Source organism: Podarcis bocagei (assembly GCF_964188305.1).
Source record: "Podarcis bocagei genome assembly, chromosome: 15".
NCBI classification, from domain to species: domain Eukaryota; kingdom Metazoa; phylum Chordata; class Lepidosauria; order Squamata; family Lacertidae; genus Podarcis; species Podarcis bocagei.
The window spans coordinates 10,661,599-10,687,891 of NC_138141.1; the positions used below are offsets into that span (position 1 = coordinate 10,661,599).

General features: G+C 46.3%; 1 protein-coding gene across 1 annotated transcript in view; it reads left to right on the top strand.

Moving 5' to 3' along the window:
• Positions 1-26,293, top strand: part of ADGRA2 (adhesion G protein-coupled receptor A2) — a 116,335-nt gene that overhangs the window by 75,683 nt on the left and 14,359 nt on the right. Inside the window, exons 3-11 of the mRNA XM_081171611.1 lie at positions 6,637-6,708; positions 8,297-8,368; positions 9,797-9,868; positions 11,831-11,994; positions 12,783-12,996; positions 15,947-16,111; positions 22,122-22,317; positions 22,700-22,849; positions 24,174-24,335. Coding sequence (XP_081027737.1) covers positions 6,637-6,708; positions 8,297-8,368; positions 9,797-9,868; positions 11,831-11,994; positions 12,783-12,996; positions 15,947-16,111; positions 22,122-22,317; positions 22,700-22,849; positions 24,174-24,335 — 1,267 coding nt within the window. The remainder of the gene's footprint in view (positions 1-6,636; positions 6,709-8,296; positions 8,369-9,796; positions 9,869-11,830; positions 11,995-12,782; positions 12,997-15,946; positions 16,112-22,121; positions 22,318-22,699; positions 22,850-24,173; positions 24,336-26,293) is intronic.

Sequence of the window (26,293 nt, forward strand, 5' to 3'; positions counted from 1 at the left end):
CCAATCTTAAAGTCAGTTCTTTATGTTTCTACAGATGTTATATATATATATATATATATATATATATATATATATATATATATAATCATCATGAAAATTTGTCAGCATTTTCATGCAAATCTCTCCTAAAATTTGCATGCAATTTTGCCTAATACACACATTTTGTGCAAAGCATTTCCCACCAATATGCATTTCTAGGCATGCTTTACCCTAGCACGTGCGTTTTTGTACAATTTACTTGACTGGAGAAACGCACTGCAGAATTCACAGATGTGTGAATTTTGAAGGGCTGCTGCGTTTCAGTTTGTAATACTATTTTGGAAAGTGCAGATTTCGCCTTTAACAGCAAACTTAATTGAATTCCTTCCCCCATTTCTTTTAGTGATACCCATCACTAGTGGTGCAGATAGCTAGTTCTAGGACAAGTTGTTCTTTAGTGGCCACATATATTGCTTCACTTACTCAAAAATGTGCTAATTCACCCCTGCTACATTTGGGGGCTGCTTTGCCATTGCCCCTGTCCATCATGTAGCAGGGGAATGAGACAAAAACGATGCTGCAAAGAATTCTCTGCTTTCCACTGAGATCAAAATCCCTCCTTTCCCCGTCTTTTATTATTTTTTTGCGGGGGTGGTTGATATCTCCTCAAAAAAGAAAAGAAAAAGAGAACTCATTCCAAAGCCAGGTGGATTTGATACAATCGTCACTATGCAGAGAGAATCAACCACCATATATCAGCAGAACCACCCCCTTCTCCTGCTTGCTTCCCTGTAAAATCTGGATAAATTTCCTTCCTGCGTCTGCTGAATTCATGAATCCTTTCCCAGCTGCTCCTTCCAGATGCATGCAATAAATTCAGCAGCCAGAAGTTTACAAAGAAGCTGAGGGTTTGTTCCCCCCCCCCGGCCAGCTGATCCATGACATTCCTCCTTTCCTTATGAGCATAGGATCCTGCCTTATACCAAATCAGGCCATGAGTCCATCTAGCTCAGTATTTCCTACACTGTCTGGCAGCAGCTGTCCAGGATCTCAGGCAGAGGTCTTTTCCCACCCTAGCTGGAGATGGCAGGGCTTGAACCTGGGACCTTCTGCACACAAAACAGATGCTCTCCCAGTGAGACATGGCCCTTCCAAAGATGCAACCATACCCCCCTCCCCATGCTTAAGCAGGGACTGCTAAATTTCCAGAGACTGCTGTTTTAACCCCAGTGGAGTCAGATCCATTGAAAACACAGGGCAGTGCCACCATTAACACAGCAAGCATGTTTTCTGTATGGGCACAGGGGTTATATCAGAGTTTCCCACAGAGCTGCCTTCCCTGACCTGGTGTCCTCAAGACACTGTTGGGACTCCAACTCCCATCATTCCCTGTCTGCATGGCCCAAGGTGACTGGAGTTGGGAGTCCCAACAACATCTGGAGGGGTGAGGAAGGCTGCCAGAGAGTGTGTACTCAAGTCTTGATGTGGCTGTTGTGAGCTCTGCTGGTTCAGACAGGTGCTTGTGTATGGGTGTTCAGAGAGATGCTTATGTTACTTGTACAGCCATGTTTAATCTAATGTATGGAGCTGCCTTAAATTGCTTTGAAATGCTACATGGGGCAAAATATTGCAGCCAGGATACTGATGGGCGCAAGGAGTTTTGACGCTACTGTGCCAATTTTGAGTGAGCTACACTAGTTGCTTGTTTGTTCCTGAGCTCCATTCAAGCCCAAAATGGTCTGGGACCTGAATGCCTTAACCTCAGACCACTGGTCCATTTAGCTCAGCATTGTCCGCTCTGGCTGGCAGCAACCCTCCAGAGCACTGTATGCAAAGATGTTCTCTCCCAGCCGTGCCTGGGGATGGTAGAATTGAACCTGTGATCTTCCGCATGGAGAGGGGGGGAAACTGCTTTTTGCATTCCTCAGGGAACCATTCTTTAGCACCCAATTGGAGCAAACAGCAAATTATATTTCCTTGGATTGCCATTAGTTCTGCTCTCTTGTAAACAGTGGGTTTTCCCTTGGAATGGAGTGGGGCAAAGGGGAAATCGCTTGGACCCTTGCTTTCTGGACACAGCAGAAGTGTGTCATCAAACAAGGCTATCTATTTCCACCTGTCAAATGTGGAGAAGCCTTCCTTTTGCTCCTGTCGCTGCAGAGGCTGTGAGCGACACCCTAACCTCTGGCAGCTCCCTAGCGGACTCCTGCATCTGTGATTTAGCCACCGGATCTTTTGAAGTGGAGCTAATGAAAGCCTTTGAGCTTCCTCCAAGCTGAACTCCAGACAGAGGTCTATTGTGGCTGCATTGACAAGGGCCCTTGATTCAGAGTTATCACATGCTTATGAGATAGCCCCAGCTGAAGAAACAACTTTGCCCTGAGGCCGCTTGTGGCATTTGAACAGTTCTCCTTGATTCCCTTTGCACGGCCCATGAGAATTGTGCAGTGTGTGGTTCCATCCTTAGGAATGGGCAAGGAGGGATTCTCCACTGGACTGTCAAAGACCCGTTCCACTCTGAGTTGCTCCTATTGCTGCCGTTTCCCCAAGCATCTATTTTGCCAGTAAGGTAGTATTTTGCCTCTGTGGCCTCTGAGGAATAGTAGCAACAGTGGCAGCTAGACATCACGTTTCAGGTGGGCTTTGATAGGTCCTACGCCTGTCTTCTGATTCAAGTACAAGAAGGAAAGACTGGGCTGGATATTTCTCAGCAAGTTGATCTGAGATTCCCCTTTTCTTACTTTGATTATAAAGAGGGGTGTGTGGAGCTCCGTACCCACCCAACCTTTCTATTAGACCAAGGATGTGACCCACTGCCTTTTTCCACCAGCAAGTTGTGACTGTTTCTATGAGGTAGGCAAAAAACCCAGTCCAGCCCAATCTGTCTACAGGCAAATTCTTCCCTGGCCCCAAATACAGCAACTACAGAGGGGAGATCAGGGCTAGGGCCAGCAAGACCATCCACAAAGGCTCACAGATGTCCAGTGGACATGTTTAGAAGGTGAAAATAGGTCTATTCTGCATGCATTAAAAATGGGGGTGGGGAGCCTGTGGCCTTTCAGATGTGGCTGGACTCTGAATCCTATCACCCCATACCATTGCCCACACTTTCTGGGGTTGAGGGGAGTTGCTGCCTGATCATTGCAAGCAAAGAGGAAAAGTAGTAGTGGTGGAATGGAGTCTCCTGGAAATGGGCAGACTGACTGGTTAGGACCTTGAATGTCAGCGCTCTGTGCTGCACCCTTTTGTTAAGGTCCCACTTCCACGAAACTATGGAGTGGTGAGCTTGTGTAATGATCCTTAGTCCAGGATGCTGCAAGCACGCCCCTGTTTCCCTTTGAGGAATGTTGAATGAAAACGGCTTTCCCAGCACAGACGTTTGGGAGGCAGGGCAGGCAGCATTTGAAGAAGAGCTTTTTTAGTGCTTGCCAACCCTGATTTCTAGCTCCAGCTGTCTGTTTGGGATTATGGGGATGGTTTCTCCTGCTGCTTTTGTTCTTTTCCCCTTTAAAGTATGATTTAGGGTAGCAGCTGTGCACAATGTGGTCTGCGTGACTCTGCTCATCTCTTTTTGCAAAACTCTGTAGAGACTCGGGGGCAGGAGAGAGAACGGCAGTAGGTTCATGTCTGGAAGGAGGATCTTATCGCTAGCGAGTTTCTGAAATGAGTAACTTGCAGAGCCAAGTGCCTGCACTTTGGCCCTGAATCTAGAGACACTGAGGTGGTGATGGATGGAAGGGATTTGCTCAGCTTTGTAATCATGAGGTGCCCTTCTCTGAATTGCATCACTAGGGAGATAAGGATGCTTCATTTTCTGTTCCCATTCTGCTGCAGTTAACCTTCCACTGAAAACGACACTCTTTGCATCACCATCTGCTGTGTCAGTTTAAGTAATTTCATCATCATGTAAAATAGGTTGTCGTTGCATTCTTGCACCCCATTCATTTCAATGTGAAGGAAATGCAATGCGATTTTTTTGGGGGGGGGTATAAATGCAGTATCATAGAATCATAAAACTGTAGTGTTGGAAGGGACTAAGACAGGGGTCAGCAGACTTTTTCAGCAGGGGGCCGGTCCACTGTCCCTCAGACCTTGTGGGGGGCTGGACTATATTTTGGGGGGGAAATATGAACAGATTCCTATGCCCCACAAATAACCCAGAGATGCATTTTAAATAAAAGGACACATCCTACTCATGTACAAATACCAAGGAGGCCCAACTCATTGAAAAACACGCTAATACCTGCAGGCCGGATTTAGAAGGCGATTGGGCTGGATCGGTTTAATCCAGACCCTGTGGCAGTTTATTTCCTGGAGTAAAATAAAAAAAAACCCTCAACAACTTCAATCCTAAAAAATACCTCAACAACTTTGGGGTAAAATCGTAAAAAAAAGCTCAAAAAGTTTGGACACCACGGGTCACTAAGAGGATCATCTAATCCAGGAAAAAAGATCCACTCATACATACTTCTTATATCATGGCATAAAAAGTAGACAGAAGTTTTCCTCCCTCTCTTATAATGCTAAAACAAGAGATCTTCTGGGCGCTTGGGTGGGCTGGGTAGTCTGTCCCTGTTGCTGTTTGTTTTTTTATTACACAGTGTAAACACTGAGCGGTGAGAAGAAGCCACCATTACTGGGGCAAGAAGAACCCAGACAAGGGCTCTTAATGAATTACAGAACAATAACGAACCTCCTGTAGCTGTACACATCCTTTGATGTTTGAGGTTAACGGTAGTGAGCGCCTTCAGGCTCTACCCATCAAGTTAATTTCCGTGCGGTGGAAATCCACCACTATATTGCAAAGGAAAGGAAAGGGGGAAGTTGCTGTCTGATGAACAGGAGCCTGGGGGTTGCTCTGGCTTCTTATCCAGAAGATCAGTGAACGTGTGCTTAACTGCAATTCCCCCTTACACAAGTGTTCGCCCTTCCCCTTCCCCCATCCCTCTCTCCTGATGCAAAAGAAACAGGTAATAGGTGAGATAGGAGGTGATGAGAGCACTGTGTCACACACACACACACACACGTGTCTGTGGGGAGCAAGGGAAGGAAGACCTATCCACTCTGGACGAACTACAACCCACGGACTCCTACCTTTATTTTTTAAAAACACACACACACACACACACACACAGGGTTATCAATGGGGCAGTGTGTTTGGCTGTCAATCAGAACATTGGTGGTTTGAGCCTACCCAGGATTCCTGCCATGGAGGAGGTTAAAGTAGATGGCCATTGGGATCTCTTCCAACTCTACGATCCTATGATTCTATCCAACGCTAGCCCTACCCATGAATATACATGGCTAACTTAGGCCTGTCGTTTTCAATGAGTCTACTATGAGTACAAGTTGGTTGGATATGGCCCAAAGTTTCCAGTGTTTGTAGAACCTGAGATTATGTGGCAAAATGTACTGGCACCATTCTTCTGATTAATTTGTGGGAAACTGGCTTCTACCTCCACCATTTTCAGGGTTTTATTTTGCTCATCCACCCACCTCCTCCCCCCCCCCCAAATCACACACATACATATGAATGAGACAGGCAGACAGAGAGCCAGATTTACTACCATAAGATGCTACTGACCTTAAAGGGAGATTAGATAAATTCAGCTATCAATGGCTACTAGTCATTCTGGTTATATGTTACTGCCAGAATCCAAAGCGTCATGATTCTGAATCACCAGTTGCAGGGGAAGAACAGCACGTTCTTGTGTCCTCCTCCTGGGTAACCCATAGGCATCTTGGGCTTCTGTGTGATACATGCTGCTAAGCTGCACAAGGACTTTGGTCTGAACCAACAGGGCTCTCCTTAATTTTTTAAAAAAATACCGTATTTTTCGCTCTATAACACGCACCCAACCATAACACACACATAGTTTTTAGAGGAGGAAAATCCGTAGGCATGCCACCCGTAGGTATTCCCTCCATAACACGCACAGATGTTTCCCCTTACTTTCTAGGAGGGAAAAAGTGAGTGTTATGGTGCAAAAAATGCAGTAGTTGCTTTTTGTCGTGGGCCAGGAGGGGGAGCACTTCAAAGATTGAATTCATTCATTCATTCATTCAAAAATGCAGTTGTCATCTCCCCTTTTTGCCAGGAAAAATAAAAAGTGAAAGAAACAAAATCACAAATCATGGCACTGTAGACATAGCAAACAAGAGACAACCACCTGCTGGAAAGGGGGGGGGGAGTTATATGGGCTTTAATCTGTAATAATTGTTTTTAAAACCACTTGGTTGATTAGAATGGCTAGATATATGTATATACAGAAAATGTTGGCATAGCCTGTGGAGACTGGTCCGTTTGGGGGAATGGCCCCCCAGCCTAAGTCTGCCAGACTCCATCTGCCTGCCTTCTTAAGCCAGACCAAGAGGGGCCTGGCTGTCAGCTTCCTCCTCAATCTCAGTTTTGCCCTTTTAGGAAACAGCAGGGAGAAGGATGGGGACAAAACGTGAGTTAGTTGGCTCCTCCTGCCATTGGTTCTAGCTCTGCCTACCATTGGCTTCTTTGCTTTCTGGTCCACCACTGGGCGCAGCCTGGTTGCAGTGATACGGAGTGAGGAATTTCACCCAGTCCTCAGTAAGAATGTTCCCATCAGGAACATGGCACTCAGATCCTTCCTAACACCTTTTTGTGGCTTCCTCCTTTTTTTCCAGAGACCTGAAGAACAACTTGATTAGCATCATCCAGCCTGGAGCTTTTCTAGGCCTCTCGGACCTGAAGCGCTTGTAAGTACCACTCTCAAAGCCCCCCCCCCTTCCAACTCTAGAGCAGCCCATTAGTTTTTCCTAATGCTCAGCTGGAACTGTCTCTTGGAATTTAAGCCCCTTAGATCCAATCTTGCCTTTTGGGTCAGCAGAGAACAAACCTTTGCCCTCCCCACGTGATCTTCAATGAGTGTACAATCAAATATATCTGTACCTGTGTACAGTTTTTCTCATGCAACATGCTGATGGGCACATTCCTTTATCAGTGGGCACAGTAATTGAGCTGTGCCAATGAACAAGTGTATGCTGTTTCACACAAACAGTTGCACATGTGTACAGACAGCTTGTACCTGAGTTCGGTGTGATGCGTGAACAAACCTTTCGTGGCAACCATTTGTGCATTTGAAGAATGTTACCATGCTTTTCCCCCTTCCAGCCATCCCTCCTCTATTACTTCCTTCAAACTCTTGTCTATGAGATTAGATTTATCCCTTTAAGCATTTAAAGTATTTATTTATATAAAGTATATCAAAAAGTATTTATATATTACCATGTCATAAAACATCAGGGCGCTGATTTCCATATCCCTGGCCATCTTTGCTGCTGTTCTCTGAACCCATTTCAGTTTGTCTACCTGTTCTGTCACTGGAGACTATGGCAGGGAGGGAGAAAGTAAATGTCAAAGGGCTGTTCTCTTCCACCCTTGGCCATCTCTGGCATGGCCCCTGTCTTCCATTCAATCGTCGTTTCACCCCCATGAATTGCCATGGTAGATCTCCTCCTATCTGCTGCTGCCAACATCACTCTGACCATCCAGTGAGTTCCCAGCTAGAATCTCAATTGATGCTAGCACACGAGAACAAATCGTTCCAGTTTTATACCTGTACACAGCATTCCAACTACATGAGTGCCACCCCCAATGTCTCCACCTGGTTTCCCAAATATGGGGAGGCTTATAAGCCCCTTTGTGAGAAGTGTGAGTGAGGAAGGCACACCCGGGTGTAGAGGCTGGCATCTGCAGCCCCACACCCTCCAGCGGTCAGGATACCCTGTTCAGGAATGGCTCCTGAAGAGACCTAGATTCTCATGCTCAACAAAATCCACCTCTAGTGACATCATTTCTCACACCCTCTCCATGTTTTGCTAAGCAGTAGGCATGTCCAAAGTCAGTTTTGGGGGCCTAATCTGGCCCGCTAGTCGGTTTAATCCTGCCCCTGTGGTAGTTTATTTCCTGGGGGTAAAATCCTTTAAAAAACCTCGACAACTTCAACCCTAAAAAAACTTCAACCCTAAAAAAGCTCAACAACTTCAATTCTAAAGAAAGGTCAGCAACTTTGGTCAGCCCTCATGGCCCTTCACTTCATGAAAACTGGCCCTCTTTGAAGAAAGTTTGGACACCACTGAAAAAAGCAGATATCCTGGAGAAGACAGCTTGCAAAACATCAGGATGACATGGCAGCGGCTGCTATTTGCCCATGGACTACTCATTGAGCCATCATGCCCCTTTTAGTTTGACCTCGGGGTCCTGTGGGCTGCATTTCCTCCTGGCATTGCCCGTGGCTTCCACAGTCCTCTCACGGCTCTTTTGCCTCCTCTGATTATTCAACAGGGACCTCTCCAACAACCGCATTGGGTGTCTCAGCTCTGGCATCTTCCAGGGATTGGTCAGCCTCATCCGCTTGTGAGTATTCATGGTGGGGGCGTCCTTTGGCCCAAAGTCTTCTGCATTTGTGTTAGTGACTGAATCTTTGCTCAGCAGACCGATTCCTTGGCTGCCAAGCAGGAGTGGCCAACTTCGTGCACTCCAGTTGTTGCTGGGCTACAATGACCATAATCTCTGACCACATATTTTCTAGGGTCGATGAGAGTTGGAGTTCAACAACATCTGGAGGGCACCAGGTTGTCTACCCCTGCTGTCATAGATATACCTCCTGTCCATGCAAGTTGCAAAATGTTCTGCTTTGGTCTTCTATTATAACTGCTAGCCGCAATGGCTATGTTCTCACTCTGCTGTCGGAGTGGGTCTAGGAATACGAGTTGCTGGGAATCCCAGGTGGGGTGAGTGCTGCTGTGCTCAGGTCCTGATTCTGGAGTTTCCACTGACATCTGGTTGGTCACTGTGAGAACAAGGATGGTAGACTAGGTTTCGCCTGAACCAACGGGGCTCTTCTTAGGTTCTTGACTCTTTGGTTGCATTGAGCCAGACAACACTGAATTGCTGCTTATGAGGAGGACTTCCTTTCAAAGAGGATGGTGACCAGCAATTCCAAGCTACGGCCCATATAATAAAACACATGTTATGTTCCATTTATTTGTTGCTTGCTGCAAAAATGCCTCAAAGCAACTTACTATTATAAAAGCATACATAATACAAAATTTAGCAAATATATAAAAATGAATTAAGAAACATTAATTAACTAGAAGCATTCATCTTGCAATAGCATAAAAAGAACAAATCCTACCCCACCCCACAAAAAAGAAAGACCAATTCAAGCTTGGATATAATCATACCCTGTGACTCAGTCAAGCCCCAAATGTTTGGGTGAACAGGAATGCCCTGGTTATTCAAAACTGGTAATGGTGGTGGCAGTTTTGGAAGAACATTTCGCAGCCAAGGAGCCACCACTAAAAGGCCCATTCTGACACTGCCACGTTCTGCAGCTCCATCAGAAGGGGCACATGAAGAAGGGCCTCAGATGATGAACTCAGGGCCTGGCTAGGCTCATGTGGGGAGAAGCAGTCCCTATGGCATTAAGGTCCTTTATAGGTCAAAAACAGCACTTTGAATGGAGTCTGGAAATGAACTGGCAGCCAATGCAGTTGTGCTAGGATCATTGTTATTTGATCAGTCCTCCTATTCCCAGTCCACAATCTGGCCACTAAATTCTGCACAAGCTGCAGTGTCAGAACTGTCTTCAAAGGCAGCCCCACATATAACACATCCCAGTAATCTAACCTTGAGGTGAGCAGAGCTAGGCTATCCCTGTCCAGAACATGCAAACACCAACACTGTAACAGAAATCATGTTCCCGTCATGCCATCAAGTGAAAGAGCATGCTTGGCCAACTCTGGCCCACTGAAACGACTTGTTCATTCTCCTCTTCCACAGGAATATGTCAGGGAATATTTTCTCCAGCATCCAGAGTGGGGTCTTTGATGAACTGCTGTCTCTGAAAGTTCTGTGAGTATATCCTCTCCTGCATGTTGAAAGAAGGGGCAGGCAGGGAAGAGGCAACTGAGTTTCGTCTTAAGCCAGCCTTTCTCAACCTGTGGGTCCCCAGATGTTGTTGAACTACAACTCCCATCACCACTAGCTAGCAAGGTCAGAGCTCAGGGATGATGGGAGTTGTAGTCTAACAACATCTGGGGACCCACAGGTTGAGAATCGCTGTTTAAGCATTTGGTGCTGGGATTGGGTTGAATGTGAGTCATGGCTGGTGCCAGATCATGCTATTTTGCTGTCCTAAGCAGGGTGGGGCTGAGAGGATGAGAGCGTCTCCCTTCCCCATGCAAGATGAGGGCGTTCCTCAGAACCTCTTGTGGTTGTCTCTGAAGTCACGGGGACATGCTTTCAGCTTCTGCAAGGAGTGGAGAATGGGAGCCTGAACTCATGTGTTGCCTCCACTGTGGTGGACATCTTTTGAACTGTGTTGCCATAGATGGTCACTCAGCTTTCCTGTGAAGCAGAATCAGCCCTATTGATAGTACAATGGTAAACTGATGGGCACCTAAACCCATTTTCATAATGGCAATGGAAGCACTAGCTAGGAGAAAGCAGAACATGTCTAAAATGCTGCAAATACAACACAGGGTGAAGAGAATTCTTCATAGCCATTTTATTATAATTATTTAAATATTGTGCCACGTAATACTGGAGCTGGCTTCTAAGCAGTTTACAAAATATAAAAACCTGAAAAACAGAGTAATTGCAACATAAACAACTTACCAGGAGGGAGAGAGACAAGATGGTTCAGCAGCCGATGTGTGGACACCACTGGCTGAGCTTCCTTACTTGCCGTTTCTTAGAGCCATTATCAACTCCAAAGTAGGGAAGGGGTGGGGAGAAATCCATTTAGTTCTCATTTTAATGCATGCCTCCAGAGTTCATGCTTCGCGAACTACCGTATTTTTCGCCCCATAAGACGCACTTTTTCCCCTCCAAAAATGAAGGGGAAATCGGGGTGCGTCTTATGGGGCGAATGCCTGCAAGCCTCACGCGCCCGGCAGGAGGTGCCACCGGGTGCGCGAGGCTTGGGGCGGCAGCGGACTGCTTGCGCGCACCTAGAAGCTTGGGGCGCGCTGAGCTCAGCACGCCCCAAGCTTCTAGGTGCGCGCAAGCAGTCCGCTGCCGCCCCAAGCCTCGCGCACCCGGTGGGACCTCCTGCCGGGTGCGCGAGGCTTGGGGCCGCAGAGGACTGCTTGCGCGCACGCAGAAGCTTGGGGCGCGCTGAGCTCAGCACGCCCCAAGCTCCTGGTGTAGCGCAGCGCACCTGGGGGGAAAATAAAATTTTTTCCCTTTATTTCCCCCCCAAAAATCTAGGTGCGTCTTATGGGCCGGTGCGTCTTATGGGGCGAAAAATACGGTAATACACAAGGCAAAACACAGCTTCCCTTCAAGGTTCACACCTATCAAAATTCTGCAATGCACTTCTCAACCCCCCCCCCCCCGCAAATGCCCCCAAAAGCATTCATCAAAGAAAAGTGCACACACACATATGCAAATTCTGGTTGGACCAGGTTGGAAATCTGAAAGCAGAATACAGTGGTACCTCTGGTTGCAAACAGGATCCGTTCCGGAGCCCCATTCGCAACCTGAAAGGAACGCAACCTGCGATTTGCTGCTTCTGCACATGCACGTGATGTCATTTTGCGCATCTGCGCATGCACGAGCGGCGAAACCCGGAAGTAACCCTTTCCGGTACTTCCGAGTCGCCGCAGGACACAACCTGAAAAGACGTAACCATAACTGAACGTAACAAGAGGTATGACTGTATGCTACCCATCCAGTCTTTGAGGTAGAAGAGCTCACTCCACACAGAGCTCTTTACATAGGCCTCCTCTTGTTGTCTTCTACAACCCCTTTCCCCGCACAACAATTCTGCTTAATCCCAGCATGTGGGTGGCTCTCTTCCTTCCCTTCCAGTGACTTTGCCACCGAATACCTGACGTGCGACTGCAACATGCGCTGGGTCTCAGCCTGGTCCAAAAACCGCTCCGTCCAGATCTCCGACAAGACGCTGTGCATCTACCCTGGCAGCCTGCACGGGAAGCTGCTACGCAACATCCGGGAAAGCCAGATGCGCTGCGGTGAGGCACCCGGCTGGACGGGCAGGGTGTGTTTATTTACTAGTGGGACCAGCAGGAACCTGCGCAGGGTGGGAGTGGCCCTGTTCCAGCTCGCCAGCCACGTCGTCTTGCAGAACACACCGTCCCGCTTTCCTTCCGACCCTGAAAACGGGCAGCATCCTGCCGTAACAGAGCAAGCTCAGTTCATGCTCAGGCCTCGTTGAGGCACTTTGGGCACCCCTAGGCTTCCCTTTCTAAATAGTATTTTTCTTGGAGTTGAGTGTGAATTTCATGCTCTTTATTCAGCTCATAGTAGCAATGAATGAAACTTTCCCCAAAACGTCTAGCTATATATACATTATTTACGCAACGGGACCTGCGTGATTGGCTAATTCGGGGCCGCTCCTGTAGGCCAATCAGGTTGCGGATTCACCTCCTCCAGAAGCCTTATTGGCTGCTCCTGCAGGCCAATCAGGTCACTGATTCACTTCCACCTGGAGCTGGATTGGGTGGCTCCTGCGGACCAATCAGACGGCTGCATTCTGGATTCTGTTGTTCTAGGATTCAGCTCAGTACATAACACTCTCCATAGCTGACAGAAGCAGAGGGAAATTTGCTCAGTCTATGTAATTATAATTGGTTGCCTAAATGAGCTTTCCATTATGTAAACTTCTGATTATCACTTTTCCACCTTAAGTGCAAGACATAACTGTGTTAGAGGCACCTGTGTGCAAGTTGGTGTCTTGGTCTCAGCACCCTTCTCTCTCTCCCTACACAACCTGAGTGGGATCTCGCTCTCCCTCCCGCAGAAGGGACCCCAGAGCTTCACACCCACCTGCTGATCCCCTCCTTGCGGCAAGTGGTCTTCCAAGGCGATCGCCTCCCTTTCCAGTGCACAGCCAGCTACCTGGACAACAGCACACACATTTTGTGGTACCACAACCGTGCCTTGGTGCAGGGGGATGAACGGAACGGCATCATCCTGGAGGAGAGCCTCGTCCACGACTGCACCTTCATCACGAGGTACGGGGGCTTTGCTGCCTTGGGGAAAGGGAGAAACTTCACGTCTGCACCATACAGTTAAAACACATGGCTTCCCCACAAGCATCATGGGAACTGTAGTTTGTGAAGGGTGCTGGGAATTGCAGCTCTGTTGAGAGGTGAGCTGTAGTTCCCAAAGTTCCTTGGGAAGGATACAGATCAGGACAAATAAGCAGTTCAGGGTTTGACAGGTTGCATGGAAGTCTAATCCCATCCAAGGTTAGACAGGTAACAGGCAAAGATCAAGAGAGAATATTCTAAGTTGCAGCACCTCATTTTTTGGGTATCACTCCCCTGGGAGACCCAGGGCCAGATTTAGGTTTGATGAGGTCCTAAGCTACTGAAGGTAATGGGACCCTTTATATGTCCAGCTGTCCTTTGTCAGCAACAAATTGTCGCTGTTTTTTTGTGTTGAATATATGCTATATGGTAATTTATGGACCTAATAGGTATCTAAAGCCATTTGCACTTAACAAATAGGAGCCTACACAACACAAAACACTGTTGCTGTATGTAGGTTTTATTTTATTTTTATCTTTATCTTATATTTTGGAAATGTACATCCAGTTCTTTTTCCCTTTAAATTTTTTTGGGGCCCCCAAGAGAGTGGGACCCTAAGCTATAGCTTGTTTAGCTTATATGTAAATCCGGCACTGGGGAGACCCACTTGCTGCCAACATTGTAATCATTTCTATGCCAGGTAAATCCTTTTTCCCCCTTTTTTCCCAAATAAAAAATCTCCCAAGCTTTTGAAAATATTCTGAATCATAGAATTGTAGTGTTGGAAGGGACCCAACAGCTATCTAACCCAAGTCCCTACAACAGAGGAATCACAGCTAATCACACTATTTTAACGTGTTGTTGTTCCCAGTCTTGCAGCAGACAAAAAACTTTGCCTCTTGCAACAAATACGTTTGCTACGAAAAGGTTTGTCACTTACAACAAAGCAAAAAGCAATCAAAAGCGTTCCTGAGGCACCTGAGAAACTTGCTAACAAATTTATCATGGCACAAGCTATCATTATCAGATGCAAGCCTTCATGGGCTTGAATCCATGAAAGCTGTGCCATAATAAATTTGTTAACCTTTAAGAGGGATGGACAAATCTCTCTATTTCAGTTCTTCATGTTTCTAACATTCCCAGTCTTAAATCCAGTTCTGCACATTTCCACAACTATTTGTGACTTAAAAAAAAAAAATCGTCATGGAAATCTGTCAGCATATTTGTGTGAATTTCTCCTAATAAAACATTTTTGTATGTAGTTTTGACTAATTTCAGCAAGCAATACCCCCTATTATCATGCATTTTTGTATGTTATTTTCAGTCATATGCTGTATATTAATTTCCATGCATACTTTACCCCAGCATATGCATTTTTTACCGCCTTACTTGACTGGAGAGCTGCATTGAAACATTTGGAGAAGTCTCAAAGGATGGCTGTGTTTTCAGTACACCACATTTTTTTCAGAAAACACAAATACAGTAGTTTTGCCTTTAAATGCAAACTGAATTGAGTTTCTCTCCCATCCCTACTCTTTAAGGAACCTCAATACAGTGGTGCCTCGCAAGACGAAAAGAATCCGTTCTGTGATTCTCTTCGTCTAGCGGTTTTTTCGTCTTGCGAAGCAAGCCCATTAACGGATTAGCGGATTATCGCTGTTGGCGGCTTTTAGCGGCTTATCTGCTGATCGGATCAGCTGATAAGCGGCTTAGCAGCTTAGAAAAAGGGGGGGAGGGAAAAAAACCAGCAGGAACTCGCAAGACATTGTCGTCTTGCGAAGCAAGCCCATAGGAAATTAGTTTTGCAAAGCACCTCCAAAACGGAAAACTCTTTCGTCTAGCGAGTTTTCCGTCTTGCGAGGCATTCGTCTTGCGGGGCACCACTGTACATTTTGGCTGATTTTATATGCCATTTTTAATTCCTGTGTCTTACTGTATTTATTTTCATGTGTCAAGCTGCCTTGTTTCAGTTCCGTATGCTTGGGTTAATTGCAGACTAATTTAGACTGTATTCAGACAGCACTTATTTCTCTTTTCCTGTTGTTTTCTCACCTGATAATTTCCACATATTATGTGATCTTTCACATGATATAAAAGCCGTTCCTGAAAATCTAGTGCAATTTAGAAGATGTTTAGAACTCATTTCTGTGTTAATTGTTTCCGGGGGGGGGGGGGGAATCAATTTGCAACCTTGTGAACTTGGAAAATTGTGGTATTTTCACATTGTAATTTCACATGACTCAATTTGGGGTGGTATCCCAGCATACAGTTCTTCCCTGCCATTTTACAGTAACTTTAGTGTGACATAGCAGCATATTGATGAAAAAGCTAAATTTGGGGTGGCATATTGATCAAAAAGCCACAGTTTCAGAATACGACAGGCTCTACAGTGTGAAAGAAACGTTAGAAGTTTGGACCAAAAGTAGATAGGAAGTTATTCTCCTGCATTTTAGGGGGCGAAACTTAATTTTTGCACATTTCTTCAGTGAGGGGTCTTAAAAAAAAATATTTCTTTTGAGTGTGAGGAATTCAAATCCGACAAAATTCTTGTGATTGGACAACATGTAGCTTCGTAAGTCTACATTTTCATGAAAAAGCACAGAAACTGCTTTCAAAAAACCAAAGAATTTTAATTTTACATTCAGAAAATGTCAGGTAATGCTAAATAAAAACAAAACCCAATAATATTAATATATAATATAACTGCAAGTACCTGACAATCATTTTTAGTGATTTTACACATGTTTTACTTACCAAGCAAAGCTAAATTATATTAATTATACTAAGCCTTTTGAATTCTTCAGGCACGTTATAGCTTTTTAGCACCCCTCATTTTTGGAATTTGAAAGTTGTGAAATCCCTCACACCTGTTTCCTAAAAGCTATCAACCATTCAGTCTCGTATGGTTTCTAAAAGCCCTTTCTGTCCCCAGCGAGCTTATCCTGTCCAATATCCATGTCTCAGCCAGCGGCGAATGGGAGTGCACCATCTCCACTGCTCAGGGCAACGTTAGCAAGAAGGTCGAAATAGTTGTGCTGGAGACGTCAGCCTCATACTGCCCAGCCGAGCGCGTCACCAACAACCGTGGAGACTTCAGGTAGGAGAGGCTATGAGGATCTAGACCAGAGAGGGCCTTGGAATGGCAGGGCCTGAGTTAAGACTTAAGCGAGCCAGGCTGATATGTGCACGGTTCCATGAGACCGTGTGTAAGGAACACCAACTTCCATTGCTGTTATTTTTAAGTCAGGTTTCTAGACTTCACGATTGCATGATGGACGAAAGAAGGGATGCGCTAAATCAAATGTGGAGAACTGGTATCTCATCTGGTGTGTTTGCATTGTGGCCGAGGCAACTGCCAGGGCTGATGTGGTCCCAAGTACCATTGCACGGGAGATCTTTTTTAACTCTGTATAATGTAGGGCTATGTAATGAGCCCTGTTTTAGGAAACTTTCAAAAGAAGAATGAAAGTTGTGGCTGAATGACAAACAGACTTACTATTATGATCCCAACCTTTGAAATACCAGTCTGGTTCCTAGCAGTATTGCCATTACCTAGAAGCTAGAACCTCGCCCTTCTGTGATGTTCAAGAGGTATTATGGCAGGGTGATTTCCTAGGCTGCAAGCTGTTGTTCTTGTTGTTGTTTAGTCGTTTAGTCGTGTCCGACTCTTTGTGACCCCCTGGACCAGAGCACGCCAGGCATTCCTGTCTTCCACTGCCTCCCGCAGTTTGGTCAAACTCATGCTGGTAGCTTTGAGAACACCATCCAACCATCTCGCCCTCTGTCGTCCCCTTCTCCTTGTGCCCTCCATCTTTCCCAACATCAGGGTCTTTTCCAGGGAGTCTTCTTTTCTCTTGAGGTGGCCAAAGTATTGGAGCCTCAGCTTCAGGATCTGTCCTTCCAGTGAGCACTCAGGGCTGATTTCCTTCAGAAGGCTGCAAGCAGGGACTGCTTAAATTAATATTGTTGGGCTTTCTCTTGTCCGCCCTCTCCTGTCTTCCTGGTGGAGTTGCAAGGAAAGCCAGCGTAACAAAAAAAAAATAATAGGGTAACTTTAAAAAGTCTTTGTTTCTTGCTTGATGCATTGGACTTGCTGGGGAAAGGGGGGGGAGGTCATTGCTTTGTTTATTTCTTGCTGTGCCAACCACATCAGAAAAGAGCTGGGAATCCCTTCCGCAGAAGCGCAAGAAGCTGCCTTATAGGAGTCAGGCCGTTCACCTAGCTATCTCAGTATTGTCTACACAGACAGGCAGAAGCTCTCAAGGGTTTCTGGCAGGAAGCTCTCCCATTCCTGCCTTGGGATGGTGGGGGTTGTATCTGGGACGGTCTGCATTCAAGGCAGCTGCTCTGCCGCTTAGCTGCAGCTTTTCCCTACCCTTTCCAGAGCTTGCCAGGTGGGCTTCCACAGATGTGCTGTCTGTTGGCAAGCATGGTAGAATTCATTTGCTCTTTGCCATCGCTGCTGCCTCTTGGCCCCGTAGGGTCCAGTGTCTCCAGCTCCCTTTGAGCAGGAGGGTTCGGCTAGGGGGCAGGCAGCCCTCGGATGCCTGATCCCTGTTCTCCCAGAGCCCCTCTTGCACAGAGGAGAGGGGAGGGAGGAGATGGGCTTGAGGATCTCTCTGGCAACCGGGATCTGGGAATGATTAAGGGTCCGTTGCGAGGGAGGCTGTCCGAGAGAGGCCCGGCTCTGGCAGCGCAGACAGGCTCCAGAAGCAGAGGTGTTGGAATTTCTCTGGCAAGAGAAAAAAGGCTTATGGAGCCCGCTGTAACCTTGGCAGGGTCTTGATGGAATATAAATTACTGCGCAGTCAATGTGGCTTAAATTAACAGCGGGCCTGTCTTCTCTCCCTCTGCCCCCCCCCATCCCGGCCCCTTCCGCCTCCGCACTCTGCATGAGCAGGATATGGCCTGGGGTTAGAGGCAAGGAAGAGCAGCACCCAAAATCCCTGATCCTTCCAGTGTGTGACACAAATGCAACACCCTAGGAAAGCACAGAAGAGCTTTGCAGCGCTGCAGGCATTTGGAAGGGGTGGGGAAGAGCAGAAGGATTCCCATCCCATGGGAAAACTTGGAAAGAGACTGATTAAATCCCAGAATGGATGAGAAATGGTTTAGATGTCCTCATTGTTTGGTCCTCTCTTGCCTGGGACCAAAAAAAGAACTTAAAGGACCAAAGCAGATGAGATGACCTGAGATTGCATCCCCTGCCCAGAAATATTGGAGAAGTCCAGCAGGGAGCAGAAATTCCCTCAATTTGCACGTTCTTCGGACGTCAGAAATGTAAATCACACAAGCCATTATGAGCACCATTCGCCATTGGAGTATTTTTTTTTCCCAGTCTGGAAAAAATGGCATTTTTTCACGTTTCTCTTCTGTTGACGTTCATTGAAATCAATTACATCACTTTTAGCCATTGCAAATAGTGAGGTGAAGAAGTTTTAGCGGAAGCTGAACTGTAGTGGAAGGCAAACAGAGCTGATTGCAACAAACAGAGGATGAGATACAAGCCACTGCCTCTTTCCATTCCTGCCCCTGCCTCTGGTATTTCCTAATCGAATGGAGCTAACGGGAGGAGACAGAGACCACGGTGATGGTGGAGGAGGGCATAAACATTTTTGCAGCTCACACCTTACATTTAAAGCACACATCAAGCACACTGCTTCCCCCTAAAAAAAGTCCTGGGAACAGTAGTTTGCTAAGGGTGCTGGAACTACAGTTCCCATGGTTCTTCAGGAGAAGTCACACACTTCAAGGTTTTGGTGTGTACACAGCCTAGGGTTCTCCTGAGTTGAGCTTGCTTTCAACCGCATATGCCAGTTTTGTTCTGGGGCAATAGGCTGCGAGAACCAAAGGAGGAACTGGGTTTGTGTGTTTTAAAAAAACCAAAACCCTTAATAAATATTATTTAAAAAATAAATAAAACAAAGGAGGAACTGGGTTTGTCTTTGCAGAGACAGCCCAAGGGGTGTGCTGTATCATGTCTGCGTCTGGTGTGTGTGGAGGGAGCCATGTGACAGCCTTATGCCTTCATCCAGCTGTTCCCGCCGGCATGGGAGGGAGAAGGCATAGGAAGAGTCTTGCAAGCCAGATGTTGAAGCAGCTGGACCAAGCAGAGAGTTCCAGGGAGGCAAATAAATTACTCCATAAAACATTTGGCACCAGACATTTTTTTCTTCTCTGTTTCAAACCCTGTGGCACAGCATGAAAGTCACCCCCCTCCCAATTGTGGGGCCTCATCCTATTTAGAGACACAATCCCCTATCCCTTTCCCTGTTCTCCCAACCCCACCCTCTCATTCAGTTGCAGGCAGCAGGGGTCTCCTTCCTTGATGCTCACTGGCTTGCAATGCCCCCATTCTTCCCTTCGTTTACTCTGTGTGATATTTATCAGGGAGCAGCCTGACCAGTATTTTTATTCCAAATGCGGACGAGGAGAGGCATGAAGGAGAATCCCTGCCATAGGGAGCTGCCTTATATCAAGTTAGAGTCAGACCATTGGTCCAACCGGCTCAGTACTGGCTACACTGACTGGCAGTAGCTCTCCAGGGGTTTCTCGCAGCTAAACCTGGAGATGCCAGGGACTTAATCTGGGACCTTCTGCATATAGCATAGCTATAGCCCTCCCTTAAAGGGCAAGGGGGAGATATATGTGGGAGATTCGGGGCAATTGCACAGAACTTTCTTGTGGAATTGTTGTTGTTGTTGGTGGTGGTGGTAATAATAATAATAATGATAATAAGTCACTTTTTCACAAAGGTTAACAGAAGATGTCTTACAGAAACAAACATCAAAACCAAGTATAAATGCAAGAGTAGAAACAACCTTAAACACTCTGTGATAATATTTATAAAAGAGGAGATCCAACTCAAGGCACCCCCTAAAAGAAAGAAAGAAAGAAAGAAAGAAAGAAAGAAAGAAAGAAAGAAAGAAAGAAAAGAGTGAAAGGTCAAAAGCTTGGGCAAAATAATTGTTTTTTGCCTAGCCCCTAAAAGCAGATAGTGATGGCACCTGCCGTGCCTCCCTAAGGAGATCATTCCCCACCAGGGAGCCACCACTGAGGAGACCCTTCCTTGTGTGGCCACTGCACCTCCCTTGCTGCTTGTGTGTGTGAGTTTTGTGTAGCGCCCACAGGTTGACTTTCTCAACGAATAGGGCATCCCATATTAATTTCCCCATTTAATCTGGATTTGCTGTTTCACATGGAAAATCCGGTACAGAAAAAAGCCAGTGGAAATGGTAAATATGATTCAGAAGGGTAGCGGTTAATATGGGGTGGCATATTGATGAAGAAGACCTCATGGAGCTGTGGGCAAAAGCATTCCTGCATGAGCAGCACAGAATCCACAACTACCTGGCTGTGTGGAAAGGTCCTCAGACTGTGGATGGGGGAACTGTACAGTTGAGCACATCTCCCATAAAGAGCCAACAGCCACCAACCATCTTACACATGGAAAGGTAATGTGGAGGGGGAGAAGGATCTGTAGCTCGCTCTCTTATCCCCACCCACCCCATACATTGAATTATTATTTTAAAATTCAGGGGAGCATCCAAACAGATTGGTGCAGCCATAAGAGGACTGTACTTCTCATAGGCATCTGGTTGGACAGTGAAAAGGACTAGTTGGGCCTTTGGTCAAATCCAGCAGGGTTCTGCCTCTGGTGCCCTCCAGATCTTCTGGCTGTCCACTCACATGAGCCCCGGCCAGCATTGCCAATGGTCAGGGGTAACATGAGTTGCAGCCTAGCGACGCCTAGAGAACATCAGGTTGGAAAGGGCTTTCCTGAACCCATCGGTACCCATCTAATCCCCTGTGCCCTCCACCCTCCTGGTCTCCCAACCAACAAGTCACACCTTCCCCATCCCTGCTGTCGTCTCATGCTCCCTTCAACTGCACAATCTCCTCCTGCCTCCCCTCCAAGTCGCCGGATGGGGCTCCCATTACAGAAGCACTCCCTCCAAATGGCCACCTTGTCAGTTTGCATTTCTTGGTACAGAAAGTCTGATGTGTAGAGGTCTTTCCTATTCTAATTAGTTCAAGAGGGTTCTGGAAGCTTATCTGCGTGAAAGAAACAAGCAGAAGGTTCATGATGTTTGCGTTATTCCTTCAGAGAAGCTGAGTACAGCTGGCTTAAACTGGTTCTGTTATCTCTTTCTGTCAAGGTCATGCTGACTATAATAGTAAGGCCAGAAGGAGCCTGGGTTTCACGTTCTCTTTCTATCTCTTTTCCTTCTGGCGTGGTGTTCTGTAGATAGGATGCTTAGCGTTAAGGTTTATACTTATTACAGTGGTACCTCTGGATGCGAATGGGATCCGTTCCAGAGCCCCATTCGCATCCTGAAGCGAATGCAACCCGCGTCTGTGGGTTGCAATTTGCCGCCTCCGTGCATGTGGGTGACATCATTTTGAGCGTCTGCGCATGGGCAAGTGGCGAAACCCTGAAGTAATGTGCTCTTTTACTTCTGGGTCGCCGTGGAGCACAACCCGAAAATGCTTAACCTGAAGCTACTTCAACCCGAGGTATGACTGTATAAGTTACTGTAAGTCTGCTGCAACTGGATTTCTTATGGTCAGGGCCAATCCTGAATGTACAGTGGTGCCTCGCAAGACGAAAAGAATCCGTTCTGTGATTCTCTTCATCTAGCGGTTTTTTCATCTTGCGAAGCAAGCCCATTAGCGGATTAGCGCTATTAGCGGCTTTCAGCGGCTTATCTGCTGATCGGATCAGCTGATAAGCGGCTTAGAAAAAGGGGGGAGAAAGGGGAAAAAACCAGCAGGAACTCGCAAGACATTGTCGTCTTGCGAAGCAAGCCCATAGGAAATTCGTTTTGCGAAGCACCTCCAAAACGGGAAACTCTTTCGTCTAGCGAGTTTTCCGTCTTGCGAGGCATTCGTCTTGCGGGGCACCACTGTATTGGATTTGTGACCATTATGCTCATTTGCCTTCAGTAGCACTAAGCTCTACTGGATGAAATGCAATTGCCTCTGGTCTATTTTTTTGGAATTCTGCGATGTGTTTAAGTTTTTACTCTGCTAACGCTACATTGGAGTTCTGCTCTGGATCATATTGAGTAGAATTCATGACATGCCTCTCTCCCCCCTGCCCACAGGTGGCCACGCACCTTGGCTGGCATCACCGCCTACCAGTCATGTCTGCAGTACCCCTTCGCCTCTGGGAACGGGGGGCCCGGCTTGGAGAAGCAAGCGTGGAGGCGCTGTGACCGCACAGGCCGCTGGGAGGAAGGGGACTATTCCCACTGCTTGTACACCAACGATATCACCCGTGTCCTCTACACCTTTGTGCTGGTGGGTTGCTCCTCGGGGTGCCCCTGTCATTGCCAGGGGCTTGCCTTGCCCTCCCTTGCAGCTGCACAGTTGGCATGGCTATGCCAGCTCCCAGCCAGCCATGCCTTCAATGTCCTTTTCTATGTTAGGAGTGGTTGGCCTGGCCCAGAGAAGCAAATGTGGAGGCCCTACAATATTGTCTTATATACCCTGCTCTGACTGGCAGCAGCTCTCCTGGGTTTCAGGCAGGGGGTATTCCCAGGTGGAGGCACTAGGGGTAGAACCTGGGACATTCCTGCAGAGTGGGTGCTCTGCCACTGAGCATAACACCTGGGCTACCTCTCTTATTTTATGTATCAAGCACTATGTTGACACGGGCCCAACCCCTTTTCTGTGCTCCCAGATGCCCATCAACGCCTCCAACGCCCTGACCCTGGCACACCAGCTGCGCGTCTACACAGCTGAGGCGGCAAATTTCTCGGACATGATGGATGTCATCTACGTTTCCCAGATGATTGAGAAGTTCACTGGTTACGTGGATCAGATTAAGCAGGTAACTGAGTCATGTGTAACCGCATTCCTACGTTCTTTGCTTTCCCCAAATGCAATGCAGGGAGTAAGCTGCTTGCCTGCGATTCCTGTCTTTTCCTCTGTGCCTCAAAACACAGAGGATTCCCTAGAGAATTGGTTCACCCCTAGCTCTTCTGGATTTTTCCAGTTACTCGCTATAACCTATCTGGCTGCAATTACCATCAATTTTATCCATTTGCATTCCTCTTTCCGTAGTGGTGGATTGGAAGCAATAGTGGACAAGGCCCTGATGCCTCTCAGCACAAGTTGTTGGGAATGCCAGGTTGTGCTCAGGCCTCGCTTGCAGGCTTCTTAAAGCCATCTGGTCTCTTTGATTGAGCAGGGTTCTAATGCTGGGTGGATGTGGTGTCGCTTCCATGTTCTGTGCATTGTCCAGAGCGCTATTTGCATTTAAAGCAGGGTGGGGAAGCTGAGGCTTCAAAATTAGCAGGGCACCAGGTGCATTTTGCGCCTAAAGATTCTCCATTAGCAAGCACCTCAAAAAGTCTGGGTGCCAATTTTTTGTGTGCCTGGCTGACACTCAAGGATTACTGAAATGTATGTGTTTTGAAGCCTCATAGTATATCTTAAGGATAGACAATATGTTAAGGAGTTTAACAATAAAGAGTAGAGTGTTTTGAGAGCTGAAGTATGGTACCAATACAGTGGTACCTCAGGTTAAGAACTTAATTCGTTCTGGAGGTCCGTTCTTAACCTGAAACTGTTCTTAACCTGAGGTACCACTTTAGCTAATGGGGCCTCCCGCTGCTGCTGCACGATTTCTGTTCTCATCCTGAAGCAAAGTTCTTAACCCGAGGTACTATTTCTGGGTTAGCGGAGTCTGTAACCTGAAGCATCTGTAACCTGAGGTACCACTGTATTTTTATTGTAAACACCAAATTAAACATGTATGAACAATTTCTGCTAAAAATGTGATATTAACGATGTGTTGCTTATGTGAATTGCATATTAATTCATGCTTATCAAAATAATAAATAAAAAGTGTTGCTGATCTCCCCGTCCCCCACCCCGCCAGTGGCCACTAGACATTCTGTTTTGGCGCCCACAACCCAGGTCCTAGAAGCCATTTGGCTCCTAGATTTTCTACTCCAGTTTCTATCACTGCCTTCAGACTCTGATGGACTCGTAGCTGCACCAGCCCCAGGCAGCATGGCACAAGAATGCTGGGAGCTGAAATCCATCAACATCTGAATGGCCGCAGGTTCTCTGTCCCTGACTTAAATCATCTCTTTTGCTGCAGCCCTGGGGTTTTTTGGAAGATCTCACCCTTGTCTGCCTTCCCGCAGCTCACGGACGTCATTGTGGAGATGGCCAGCAACATGATGCTAGTGGATGACCACGTTCTGTGGATGGCTCAGATTGAGGACAAGGCTTGCACCAGCATCGTCCGCTCGCTAGAGAAGATTGCCGCCTACACTCTCAGCACCAGCTCTCAGTACATAGCCGTGGTAGGTCACACCGAGAGATGTTCAGATGGGGAGGGGAGGGTTGCGGGCTGTTTGGAACTAAGAAACATGGGAGGCACGGACACACCCAGTATTCTTGGGCAGCTGCTGGGGACCAAGTCCTTTGACAGGGCTCTTGTAATTACAAGACTGGCTTCAATATTTCCAAATAATGGAGGTTTATAAACAGGACAGGAAAATTGGCTTCCAGGTGGAAAAATCAAAATTAGAGACTGAACTGTTAGAACCCAATACTAAGAATTTGTCAAGAATGTATAATTTGCTGCTGAAATGGAATACACAAGATGAAACAGTTAAATCAGCTATGATTAAGTGGGCACAGGACATTGGTCATAACATTATGTTTGCTGACTGGGAATGGTTATGGAACACTGGTATTAAATTTACGGCATGTAATGCCTTAAAGGAAAATATTATGAAAATGATCTATAGGTGGTACATGACCCCAGTCAAGCTAGCAAAAATTTATCATCTGCCTGATAACAAGTGTTGGAAATGTAAAGAAACTGAAGGTACTTTCTATCACCTTTGGTGGACATGCCCGAAGATTAAGGCTTTCTGGGAAATGATATATAACGAAATGAAAAAGGTACTTAAATGTACTTTCTCTAAGAAACCAGAGGCTTTTCTCTTGGGCATTGTCGGCCAATTGGTGTCAAAGAAGGACAGAACTTTCTTTATGTATGCTACAACAGCAGCAAGAATACTTATCGCAAAGTATTGGAAGACACAAGATCTACCCACCCTGGAAGAATGGCAGATGAAAGTGATGGACTATATGACACTAGCCGAGATGACTGGCAGGATCCGCGATCAGGGAAAGGAGACGGCGGAAGAAGAATGGAAGAAATTCAAAATTTATCTTAAGGACTATTATAAACTTGATGAATGTTAGAATGTCGAGGTTTTGAGTAAGAAAGGGTTACAGCAACATAAGATTAGACTGGAGGAAAGTTTAAGAGGACAGAGTATCGACAGAAAAATTTACAGTTGCTAAAAACTTTTGGTTATTGGGATGCAGAAAGGGGAGGTATGGGGGAGTCTGAGAAACAAGGTTTATGAAGAAAAGGTTATGAAACTATACATGTTCGTATGTCTTTTTATATGTTTGTATTGTTTTAAATTTTTTTTTTTGTAAAACCAATAAAAAAATTTATATAAAAAAAAAAGTCTTTTGACAGGGCTCACCAGTGCTGACAGTCAGCTCAGTTACCCATCCAGCAACCTGTCCATGGGCTTATCTGGGAGCTGCCTGCCATTTTGAATTTCCCACAGTGCCCTGGAGCGGCCATGGTAGCATTGTGGGAACTTGAAATGGCGACTGGTACCACCAGCTACGCTTGGAGAGAGCAAGGGAATGAGGGGTGGAGGAGGTCACTGCAGGGCAATTTATTAAGGGACTAGTTGAGCTTGGAACAAATCAATCGGAGGAATAATATTAAGGTGTGGGTAGTAAGAAATATTCATATTGAGACAAAAGGGGGCAGTTGCAAGTTAACAGGGGGGATGGACGGACACAAGAGTGTGGATCTGTGCCACCATGCCTAACAATGATACTCTTTACCTGGGAGTAAAAAATGGGGGAGAAATATGATTTAAATGAGAATTTACCTTATTCACACTTCCTGAAACAATATGAAAACTGAAACACCGCCTTCCTTCAAAATTTGCACTTTTGCAATGCAGCTGTCCCACCAAGTAATGTTTACCCCCCAAAAAATTGCACATACTGGGGTAAAGCATGCATAGAAATGGGTATATTAGTGAAAATAATGCACAGAAAATGTGTTATATTGGGGAAAATCACTGTGTAAATATGTGGGTCTTAGGCAAAATTGCATACAAACATCCCGTATATTAGGAAAAATATGCACTAAAATGCAATGAACTGTCGGGAGGGCTTAAAAAAATAAATATATAAATAAATTGCAAATGGATGG